The sequence below is a fragment of the Pelecanus crispus genome, chromosome 3 (assembly GCF_030463565.1).
Source record: "Pelecanus crispus isolate bPelCri1 chromosome 3, bPelCri1.pri, whole genome shotgun sequence".
Lineage (NCBI taxonomy): Eukaryota > Metazoa > Chordata > Aves > Pelecaniformes > Pelecanidae > Pelecanus > Pelecanus crispus.
In genome coordinates this window covers 45,100,781-45,113,627 of record NC_134645.1, presented here as the reverse complement: position 1 = coordinate 45,113,627, position 12,847 = coordinate 45,100,781, and the positions used below count along the sequence as shown (strand labels likewise).

The window sequence follows — 12,847 nt, the reverse complement described above, 5'->3', positions numbered from 1 at the left end:
TTGCAAAGCCAGCCAGACTTAGCTTGAGCCGTCTTCAGCAGTGGTTAAACGGGACTCTCCTGAGCACACCAAAGTGCATTTGACCTATTTGCACAATCTGTTACGGGGTCTGAGTTCTGGAGGTAGCAGCTCTAGCCCCTTGTAGTGAAGGGAAATAATAGAGAGTAGAAGACAGCAACATCTTAAAATGTTAATGCTGTTTCTGAAGTGAGGACTTCCCTACATGAAAACATCACCAAATTCTGCTAGTCATTAGAGTGATGCAAGGCCATAGTATTGCAGCTTTCCTTCCCTGATTTATTTAGACATCTAGTACTTGGAAAAATATTTTTGCACTAGCTCTGAAAGGGCAGCCAAACTTAGGCAGAATTTTGTCACATATATAAAAACACCAAGAAAAATGTTTTTTCCTGCTGCTGATTACATGCTGTAGAAGGGATTATTTGGTTGCAAGTTACCTTCAGAAATAATAATAAAGCCTTTTACATGAGATGAGTACCTCTATCACACAAAGGCTCCAGCATCCTCAACCCTGAATACAGCTACATCTAGCAATATGCTGGTGATGAAAGCAAGAAACAAAGCTGTGGGCAAGGTGAGCAGCACAAAGTTTTGTATATGTACAGAATGGAAAGAGATAAGTACACTGCAAGCTGATGGGGAGCAGCAAAAATAGCATTGGATATTTCAACAAGTAAATGGCTAAAACTTAGACATCCATCACTGTGTTCCAGTCATAAAAGCAGAAGAGATCTGATCACAGTGTCAGGTGAAGTCCAGCGGTAAGTCAAGTCCAGGACATGCGTACTTGGGTGCTGCTTTGTAAATTCTCTGGTGTCTTTTCCCATGATGTTGCATTTTCCATTTCAGCTTTTTGTCATGCCTGCTCATTGCAACACCGTGCTTGTGAACTGAATAGCATTCTGCTCTAAAGACTAGACCTTTTGAATCTGCCGACTGTAATACATACAGATGATCACATGGCTCTTTCCTGATGTTCCAAGCAAAAGAGATCTATGGTCTGCTGGAGTGTGTTTCAACCCTTTTGTTTGCTGCTGCTTCTGCCTTCTCTTCATTCCCTGCTACTTCTTTTCTCCTCTCTCCCCTTTACCTTTCCTGAATCCCTGCAGTGGCTTCTTTCTGCCCCTGGGCTCCTGCTGCTGCTGCCTCACACCCCTCTCCTCCCACCAGCCCAGGCAATTTCAGCTACAGCTGAAGCTGGGAAGCTAAGGCAGAGGTTACTGGATCATTGTATCTCATGTCTAATGTTAGCATTCTTCAGTACACAGGCTCAGTTATTTTAAAATAATATGAGAGGGACAACTGAGTGAATAGACAGTAAAACATAGAAAGCATAACATTTACTCACAAATTTAAGATAGATACCTAAGAATAAATACTTTCTTTTTGCCGCAGGTTTTTATTCCTCTGCCTGCTTAGAGAGGAAGGTGAGCTCTGCATGAGCTGACACTCAGTTCATATCATTAAGGTTTGTGGGTTTTGTTTCTTTTTTTCACAAAGAAGATTGTAAGAGGCATTTTAAGGTATAATTAATGATTTTATTCTAATGAAAGGGCCAATTTTGGAGCACAGGAAGTGTGCAATGTACAACACATTCCACATCACCAATCATACAGTACCAAAAAGAAATGATAGCACCTGCTAACTGGATCACTATTTCAAAGCAATACGGCAAGCATGGATGAAAAACACTATTTCTAGCATAAGATACCAAGTGTTATCAACATAGTTTACTGCAAGCTGGCAACAACTTGAAATACTCTGGCAGATTCTTGTCTACAGTCAGAAAATTTTGCAAGAAACTCGCTGTGACCCTGAACTTTATACTCTCTGGGGTGCTCATATATTTCTCGACCTGAGCATATCCTAGAAGTCAAACTCGTAGGGATTTATTGTCTTGTGCCTCAAATAACATTGTGCCCTGCCCTCCAGCTGTACTTTTGCAGTCAAAGATTTTCATTTTTTCACTGGATAGTCTTGTGTTTATCTGCTTAAATTTATAGTCACTTTAAGTAACCAAATTTAGAATTGACTTCAGTATCCAGTTAATATTTTTACTGCTTTATTTATCAGCTTTGCAGCTTTTGGCAAACTCAGGCTTTAGTGCTTTCAAACTGGAGCATATGCTGTCATTTGGGTTTTGTAAAAAGAACTACCCATCCATTGTTATTCAGGATCAGCTTACAAGTAATTCTCCCCTTCTTCTTTCTTATTCCTCCCCTGGGCCATGTCAACCTATGTTTGTCACCAGGCACCATGTGTGTACAAAAGCAAAGATGGGTATCCACAATGAAACCCAAGAGAAGCAGAAAATACCCTAATGTCTCGAAGGGTTTATATTGTAGGTTTTAGAGCGATTTATGACTTTATCCTAATGTAATAGATTTTTAAAAAATTTCAGCCAGTTGGTCATAAGCATACATTGAAACTAACTGTCCTATTTCCAGCACTTTACAAGTTTGTGCATGTGTGGGGGATTAAGGGCATGTGTATTTTGTTGATTTTTATTTTTATTTTAATCACTGTATTTAGTAAAAGGGTGCATCGGTACGCTGCTTTTCTTTGCATCATTATTGTTTTACTGGCTTATTGGCTCAAACTAACTGACTTCCAATGCACACCTGGAAAGTGAGGCTATTTTTTCCAGTCTCTGTGAGCTGTTTTGGCTAAATACAGACTCACACTTCAATTCCCTCAAGTTTCTTCTTTGAAACTAGTCATCTGTATATTTGCTCCTGAAAATACATGGCATATGAAACAGAAGGCGTTGCCTTCACATCAGCTGCACTCAAGCCATGAAAGTTTCTGAAACCATTGTAGCTAAAAGTTCTCTGTTGGTTTCCAAACATACAAGTACAATATATTGGGGGGTAAAATAAAAAAAAAGCAGCTTCAAGTTTAATATGTTCCATACACGCCAGTTGATCTAGTGGAATAGTAACATAGCTGGGTCTTAGTCAGGAAACCCCTACTAACTCAGATTCTTGCCTACACTTAATAAATGCATTTTACCATTCGATTACATGAGATTATTGTTGCATCGTTTATCTTGTTCATAATATTAGGTAAACCCATACCTGATATTTGAATGGTCTTTCTCTGCCTCCCAAGAAGGGGGATGGTTTGTCATCCATAAGTTTTGAGGCTTCGTTAGCATTCATTTCTACATCATCCAAGAGCTTTCAAGGAAAAAAAAAAGTCTCTCTGCTAAGTTTTGTCATGCTTTTCTTGAACGAAAAGGATGGAAAATTCTTCTGAAGTTGGTTGCTTATCATGAAGACTGCAATTGCAGTAAGACAGCACAATAACATAACTTTTGTAAAGCAATGTCTGGTCAAGATAAGAACTTGACTGACAATAATATAGCATAACTTTACTGAGAATAAGAAATATCTAAGGGTGCTAAAGGTGCAGTCACACTGAGTGTCACAGAGCACAGAAGAGATACGGAAGCGTAGTGCATCCATATTTCTTGCTGGGAATTCTCAGATAAGCAGATGTACAGTTCTGAGTTCTGAGAAGTGCCAGCCTTACTGTGCACGAGCAATATACATAGGCATGCAGAGTAAATCCTGTGCTTGCAGGTCACATTTAGGAATGCAATGCACACAGCAACTGTGGGATCAATTGAATAGGACTAATGTTTTCTAAAAATAATGAGTGTTTTACCTGCATTCTGCACGAAACTCTGGCTGTGATTGTCAGTACAAATACTTGTGACAATGCACAAAAGCATTTCTATTGGACTGTACACTGAATTTGTAGCAATGCCATTTGAAAGAACGTTAAGGAAAAATAAGCATATGTGTTTTATACTTAACTGCTTCTGTTTCAGCTGTGTATAGGTATAGGTGGGTCATGCAACTGATGTGTCACTTCAAGTTAGACAATATAAGAGGTTTTGACCTTGATTCAAGAGGTGAATACTAACCAAACAAATGTATATGGTAGTATCAGCCTGAACAACTTTGATCTTTCTGCTACAAGGAATTAGTAAAAGACCTTTCATCTGCAAGAGAGAAGTAGAGGAGATGGAAAACAGAAAGGAAAAATACACCATTGTTGGTGAAATCAATATATTGTGAGTATGGATTTGCACCGTACAGTGTTTAGTTTAACCTTTGCCCCAAATAACACAAAAAGTGCTGGGCCTGAAGCACCTCTATCATGAATCTGATTTTTTTTTCTGTGCAAATATCAGACAATATGTGCTAAGACCCCACCTTGGTTAAGTGTACAATAAAGACCAAAGTGCTACAGAAGTTTTGTTTCCACTCTCCCACCTGGCTACTCCATTAGCCCCCAGTTTCCTGAATGCTTTTCTAAATGTTGGTATGATGTATGAGTTTTCCAGGAAATTTCTGAAGCCACAACCATAGGATTTCATGTCAGCAGGAACGTTATTCTTTAAGAAGATTAATTTTGACGTTGTTCAGTATTCTGGCACATGTGCTAGATCAGGGCCATATACAACTTGGGCAGTTGTGGGGACCAGATTATGTTTTTGGGACCCTCTGTCCCTGCTGATCACACTCATATCCCACACTGAGTGCCACACTTTTGCTGGTCCTCCCATGCACATACCCACTGGCTGCAGCTGCAGAACAGCTAGGCTGTCTGTGTGGGCTACCAAGTCAGGAAGGTGCAAGAAGTGTACAGGTATTTAGACATTTCTCATAAATCAGATAGCTCTTTCCTATGACCTATAAAGGAAAGGACATTAAGCTCGACGTTCTGGCAGCTGCTGTCTGAATTACACTGTACTGTATACTGAGAAGAGACAATCCTGACGTATCCAGAAACAATTACAACATATCCACCAGATTCTTATCTAGAGAAGTATATCCAACCTCTGCACATTTGTGGGATATTATTAGTAGCTACTTGTTCCAAGTCATTATTTTCTTTGATCTTAAACATGCAAAAAATTTTAAGTAAAGAAGTACCATTTCAGCAAAATGTAAAATGGAAGAAATTTTTCGCCAGATTTGCAGCTTGTTCTGAAACATTGGATGTCACATTAGCCATGCTATCTCTCTCTCATTCAGTCCCTGTCCTGTGCTTTACAGGGTCAGATGGAAATTGCTATTCTAGGTCTGAACTTTACCTTGAAAAAAACAACGCAAATACAGAGGTGAAAGACCTCCATTTGTTGTGTATGGTTCATTAGATTACTGAACTTTTGTTTGTTACAAAGAGCTCTCACGGAGGAAACCTTGACTGATACAGAACTAGTCAAGCTGCCCAACACATCCACTGGACATAGCCAGAAGAAAGAAGTTTGCAGCACCTTAAACTGTAAGTTACTCCTAGTTATCCTACAAGCTTTTTAGAGCCAATTGAGAGAGGCTACTCTTGATATATACTGAAGCTGAGGCAAACAAGCTTAGGCCTAGAATCAGGAGACTGTGTGCATAAAACCAAATTTATTTTTTGCTCACTCCACCTCAAGTCCTGTCTTAGAATTACAGAATCACTCTGTTTGGAAGGGACCTTAGAAGGCTGCATGGTCCAACCTACTGCTCAAAGTTGGGTGAAAACTGAATCACACTAGGTTATCCAGACATATTGTGAAAAGCTCCAAGGACAGAGATCCTGCAAACTTCTCTGAGGACCTCTTTCAGTGCGTAACTATCCTCATAGCATCTTTTTCTTAACATCTTAATTTTAGTAGACCAAATTAGAGAATTGAGAGCTTCAACTCCAGATTCTGTCTTGCTTACTTACTAGTCACCAGAAGGAGTCTCTAAAAAATAATATAATTCACACTGAACTTTTCAGTATTCCAGAAGAAATACTTATTGCAAGAAAGCTTACAGAGACTGCAAGATGTTACAACAACAGCGAAATGCTGAAGTCAATGTCAATAAAACTGGGAACTGGATAGCTGTGCTACAAGTTCATGACTCCTAACAAAAATATCACTTGATCCAAAGATGTCTTTGCTCTTTTTTGAGATCTGATAAGCTGGAGTGGGTCACATGGGAAGCTTAATAGGAACACATGAATAATCTCAGAATTTTCTGACAGTTCAGGAGAACATTTTTGCAAAGATTTCCAGTAAAGATGCAGTTCTTACCACACAGTTATAGAGAAAACTTATGGCTGCCTCTATAATTCAGCATTGCACCTAGTAAAACCTGCTAAAAAGAGTAACAGAAAAAACACAGAAACAGATAAAACTACAAAACACCCTAGCAAGACTGCTGAGAAACTTATGGAAAGAAAGGTCTGTGTGGGCTTGAGGCCTGAAGGTACAGGTTTAAGAATTGTTGTCTTAATAGAATATACTCCTACAGTTTTAAACTTCATTCCTACATAATAGAGGGAAAAAACCAAAACGTATTACCTAAGAAGAAACCTCAGATATTGCTGCAAGGGAATCATTGCTGCTTGTCTAGTTGCTGCTTCGAATCCCTGATTCTTTTTCCTGATTGTGATCATCTTTACAGAAGAACTTGGTACATACAAAAATACAAAAGCTCTTCAAGAGCTCAGAGTTTTAGCCATATACTGTGCTGACTTGAAGCACAAAATAGCATGTGAAACCAAGGGAGTAAGTCTGTTATGGTGTGTAACTTCACAGTTACTACAGGCTAAAATCTATGTTTTTTTTCCTCCACAACAAATCTGGAATAACTGCAATGACTTAAATACACTGAAGTAACGAGAAGCTATAAAGATCCTCTAATCTACTTACAATATCCTATATAACTACTTACACATGTTTCCAAAATTAATTTCCATCAGTATTTCAAGCATTTGATTAAAAACTGATTTAGTAACTATTTCTAAAAGTACTTCATATGTTACAATAATTGCACAAAGCAAATTCGAAAGTATCTTTATCTTTGTCAGAGTAAAACTCTTGTTTTAAAAAGGGCAAAGAGGCACTGGCTTCTGAATTTTCAGCCAGTTTTGCTATTGACATCTTTGTCTCAGCAATAGTGAAAAATCATCATCCTTTTTAACAAGCACAATCTTACCAGCTTTCTGTCAGTCTCAGAATTCCAAAAATAAACCTTAATGCAAAGCATTTCTGATTTTTTTTCCTTTGAAATAGAACGAGTGAAGAAATGAAAATCATCACTAAAAAGAGTGGCCTTGATACCACTAGAGGGCACCCTACGAATAAAATCAGTGCCCTGCATGCACGAGAGCAGCGAACTTTTACAAAAACCCCGCTGTTGCTTGAGATTTCAAGCACAAATATATAGAAGAACATAACACAAAGAAACATTGTGCATATCAAAATTGTGAATTTCTAAGAGAAATCTTTCCCTTATTCTGAGGCCATTGCAAACTGATTACATGACTTTTTTTTTTTTTTTTTTTTTTTGGCTAAAAGTAGCATATTTGACAGACTGGAAATACATGAACCCACCTACATTCTGGACTTCAAAGAGATTATTTCTCTGAAGTGCTTTATTTAGCCCATACATAAGATATAATTTTTCAGCACCAGGAATAATGGTCTTAAAACAGGCCATCTATTATTCTCCATGGACTACGTTGGATTTGTGTGGGAAAACACAGACTGCCACTACCCTCAGCTTCTGTCATTTTGTGATTGAAAACACTTGTGTCTCTTCATTTCATGGTATTAGTACAGATCAAGACTCTCCTGCTTCATATGAACAAAGTTGAAAGGCATCTCAGTTACAAGATGTAAAGCAGTGAAAGAAACTGAGCTCATTTTATTTAAATATGGATTTATTTAAATAAGAGATTAACTCTGATGCAAACCAGCAGTTTGGAAGTGCTATGTGCTTTCCATTCACACAGATCATAGCAGATGAGTTCAAGACAGTTATTAACTATTAGCCTAATTAATGTTTTATATGTCTGTAGGACGCTGCTATGGTTGGAGAGAGAACTACCACACACTTCCTAAACATACCTTATATCCTCACCAGATAAAAAACGTGGTGGCCCAGCCTTTCTGGTGGCATCGGCTATATTGGAAGCATTCAAGGTCAGGTTGAACAGGGCTTTCAACAACCTGATCTAGTAAAAGATGTCCCTGCCCATGGCAGGGAGGTTGGACTACGTGATCTTTAAAGGTCCCTTCCAACCCTGTGATATCTCACTCTGGACAAGTGGGAGCAGCAGTTCCCAATTCCACCTCTCCAGATATGCAGAAATGTGTCACACAACATATTTGCATCCTATCAGGTATAGGATACACAGTAGTGGCAGCTTCTCAGAGCACCACAAACCAGTGGATTGGAGGAATAGTTTCTTTGAAATTCTTTCCTAACACTGGCTGGATTATTCCTGCAGTACTACCCTGATGCATTATACAGCACTGTCTGTCCCGGCTTTAGTCTGGTACTGATCACGCTGTTCTTTCGCTTCTAATCAAGGAAAGGTGAGGAAGCAGAATGAAACACTATAAAGAAACACATAGCAGGGCAGGAACAAGGGCATAAAGTGGTACTAATATCTTTATAACAGGTATGTAACTTTGAAACTGTAGGAAAAGATGACGTAGACAAAGCTAGAGAGGGACCAAAGATAAGGGGAAAGCTCCCTAATTTTGCTTAAAACAAATGTGTCTTACAAATCCAAATATAAAAATAACAGATGCCAAAATCCTTGCTCTCAGGCATTTGCCACTCTAACTCAAATGCTGGTGTGCATTTTTGGGGATTCAAATATATCTGTTATTTTTGACTCACCTAGTCATTTTATTTTGCATGAGGAATGGGCCTTTTCAAAGGAAGTTTGCTCCAAAAAAGAACTTGGGAACAGCTCTTTGAATAACAGCAGAAATATAAAATATTATTTCTAGAAGCTAAGTTACAAAATCTGGGAAAATGTTTTTTTTTTTAACAAAATGTTGATACAACTGGGCTTTAATGCTGAAATCCTTACAAAGGATGCAGATTTATTACAAAGACCCGTATTTGCCATCTTTACCCATGTTAGTGTACCTAATTTGTTTGTTTGTTTGTTTCAAATAGCTCTACAGAGACAATGGAGTTCGACAGAAAGACTGAGATTAATTTGGGCCCAACAGAACTTCCCAGAAGTAGAAAGGTCTTGCCATCTCTTGATGTTTTCAGGAGGATCCCAAAAGAACTGATAGGTTGCTTCTAGCCCAGATTTCAAAACTTACAGAAAAAGAGAAGGGAGGCTCACAGAGAACAAGATGAATAAGAAAAATATTTTAAATGGAAAGCTGCAAAACTGCATTTCAACTAAACTGATAAAGTAACTGCAGTTATTGATAATGAGGGGCATGCTGTGCTGAATATGCTGTACCGCTGACTGCAGACTACCATTCATATTAATTTAGAAAACACATTTCATCCTGCACATAATGAATGATCCTTCTGTGTATGAAGCTTTATCAGGAACTGTTTGAAGCTGACTGAATAGCATGGGGGACTTGTAGATTTACTAAACATTTCTGCTGATATGGACAGATCAGCCAGGAGTATGTTCAAGGGTCCTCCCTAGCTGACCCAACAGAAGCATCTACTCGAGATGTAGTTGAACAGGCAAAATTGTGCTACTGTACTCAGTTCAGTTGCTTCTGTTATGGAAAGTTATTACACAAAACATGCCTTTGCTTGCATGACTGCATCCACGTAGTAGTATGTTTGTATTACAATATGTCATAGGATTTCCTATGTCATCAGGCAGGTCCCACTTAGGATTCAGTCTTCCCCCACTACTGGTGAATATTATTACATCAGCCTGATTGTCTGTAATCATGTTCTATCAATGCAAAACTGGAATAAGACAATGAAGAATCAGGTCCTGTATTTTACTGAAACGCTAGTTTAAAGCATCTTAGGATAATGCTTCATTGGAATCATATAAAATATGTATTTTCCTTCTACGACATTGCAAACCCCAAGGAAAGCTTTTGTTTCCAGTCTTTTCTTCCACCTTTTCCACTCAGGAGCATGCTGGTGACCCCATGTTTTTGCTCTGTCAGTATTTCAATAGTGTGCACATTATTTCATTCTAAATACTGCCTAAAAATGCAGTTAAGCACATTACTCTGAAAGATCTTACTGAATAAAAGAAGTTATTTGCATAATAAGGTATTCTTACAATTAATAAAGATGAAAATCACACTGAGAGTGAATCCTTGCAATTTTACACAAAGTATTCGACATTTCTGGCTGTGTACTGAAAAACATGGAGCACTCCCTTGCCTCCAATGAAACCTCCCATCTATTTGTGTCCTTTGTTAACTCCCAGCATATGGTGTTTTAAAAGAGATAGCTAAAAACAATGGGCTAAGTAGTTATTCCTTCAATAAGAAATCCACATCTTAAGCATAGCCATGAGGGAAACAGATCTACACAGTTTAAAATCCAACTAGAATAGCTTGTTAAAGAGTTTTAACCATAAAACGCTTTAAGTTAAGAAAAAAAAAAAAAGGCAGCTGGAAGATGTTAACTTGGTTTCTAATTGAAACAATGGTGTGTTTTATTTCATGTTGGGATTTCAACAGACTTCTAATTAGACTTTTTACCATGCAGTTTTCATTTGAAAATATCTTGATGACATTCTGGTCATCAAGAAGATCCTGGGAGACTTGACACCTGTTACTCCTTGGAAGAACATTCATCCAAAAAGGCAGGCAGGCAAACAATACTCCCCAACTCACAGAACAAATATTAAGTCAAAATATCCACAGTATTTAAAAGAATAATGAAGGAGAAAAGAAGTCTGGAAAATACTTTGTGCGGTCCAGACTTAGTGATGATAAGCAGATAGCAATGCTCAAAACAAAAGCCAAAAACACATGGGCTGCCTGCTATGTTGTGGAATACTAACAGAATATTTACAATGTGAATGTATAGCTGGTAAAGTCACTACTATGTCATTTCCTAAGGACATGAAAAAATTATGCTTACCTATTTTATGAAAAGCAGCTTAGTTATTGAAAACAGCATTTGGAACACAATTTTCTATATAGTAAGAAATCAGTATACAAGACCAGATGTTATCATGCAGATTGAATCATACAGTCAGATTACATCACTTTATTTTTTGAAACACTGAATAAGGAATTCTCATAAAATGCATTGCTATGATTCAACTTGATGTAACTTCTTAAAGTGGCATAAAATTAGTAAATAGTATTAAAACCTGGAGTGAATTAAAGAAAGAATTCCATGTTATACTGAAGATATCACCTTTAGATTGAACTTCAGATACTAGAATAGAATAGAATAGAGTAGGACAGAATAGGACAGGACAGGACAGAACAGAACACTTCGGTTGGACAGGACCTACAATGATCATCTAGTCCAACTACCTGACCACTTCAGGGCTCACCAAGTTAAATCATGTTATTAAGGGCATTTTCCAAATGCTTCTTACATGGCATTGACAACCTCTCTAGTAAGCCTGTTCCAGTGTTTGACCATCTTCTTGGTAAAGGAACTTTTCCTAATATGAAATCTGAACCTCCCCTGATGCAGCTTTGAACCATTCCCACGCATCCAGTCACTGGATACTAGGGAGAAGATATCAGCACCTCCTTCACTTCCTCTTCTCATACTGATCAAAATAAACTGAGTTTGGCTCCTGGGATTTATTGACATGGACAGCATTAATTTTCAGCGCTGATTTTTAAATAAAAATAAAAAAGGATAAAGGTATAAAATAATAACATGATAAACAGAGCTTGAGATGCATGGCTAAATTAGAAAGAGAAAGGGGAAACTGTTTTGCTACTCTGCAGTAGCTTATTTTCCTGACTTTTGGGAGAAAGGAAAGCCCCCAAATTTTCTGTCTTTTATTAAGAGACAAATTTTGCTCGCTGTGTTATGTATACATAGAAATAAAACCATCAGCTGCGATCTGGTCTGAGTTAGCTCCATCTTTTATGTGAAGAAGGTCCATGAAGACACATTTTTTGATTCTTCTATGTATCTAGGTGAGAGGGGCTTAAACTGTTATTGCCCCTACAGTTTTCTGTCACATTTTAGCTGAAGTTTACTGTCCCAAAAGTGGAATTGTGATATGAACACTCCTAGGCTGTTTCAGTACAAAGTTAGTGGAATCAGTTTAAAGCATCTTAAATCAAATTTGGATGACTTTACACTTATGTGAACAACTTACATAGACACTTTTAGCTTCACAGCTGTGTCAACAGAAACTGCAAGAAATAACTTCTCAACTTCTATAACTAGATGTGAAAGAAATGTCCTGTATATGCCTTCAGTCCCTCTTGGAATGAGGAAGATTAAAAAGGATGTTAGACAGATTGTGCCAACATGACTAGAAGCTCAGTCTCAGGACAAATCAATGACTGTTAATAGGAATTCAAATTAGAGTCATCAGAAAGAAAAAACAAAAACAAACTAAAAATGAGGAGAGCTTAGATGTCTCTGTTCTTGCTTTGGTCACCCTGAAAAGAAAGCAAGCCAATACCGAACCCCCAAACCTATAAGACTTCTGCATTATTTTTCTCACCACCCATAAAATCAGATGCTTTCGAGCCAAATCTCTGGCAAATTTCACAGAGTCCATGTTCTTTATGGTATGGACTATTGTAGAAATATTGCAGCAAAAACTGCCATAGAAAATACAACCTGACCCACAAGCAGATTCAGCCCTGTGAGAGAGCTTGTTGCCCCTGTTGTATCCTATTGTATCTGAAATGTTTTACTCTTACCTAGAGCTGCCCTCTGAATGTGCCTCTGGGTTATTTCTCCTTTCAGATGATCTGTAAAAGACACAAAATGCAAATAGTTAGAATCCAAAATGTCAAAAATCAATGAAGTCATTGCTTATTTCCCACCATTTGAAAACCCCTGTGCTGCTGGCTAATTTAAGGGGATTTTTTTGTGAT

General features: G+C 37.9%; 1 protein-coding gene across 1 annotated transcript in view; it reads right to left on the bottom strand.

The window, feature by feature from the left end:
• Positions 1 to 12,847, bottom strand: part of KIF6 (kinesin family member 6) — a 175,242-nt gene that overhangs the window by 18,932 nt on the left and 143,463 nt on the right. Inside the window, exon 16 of the mRNA XM_075707136.1 lies at positions 12,671 to 12,721. Coding sequence (XP_075563251.1) covers positions 12,671 to 12,721 — 51 coding nt within the window. The remainder of the gene's footprint in view (positions 1 to 12,670; positions 12,722 to 12,847) is intronic.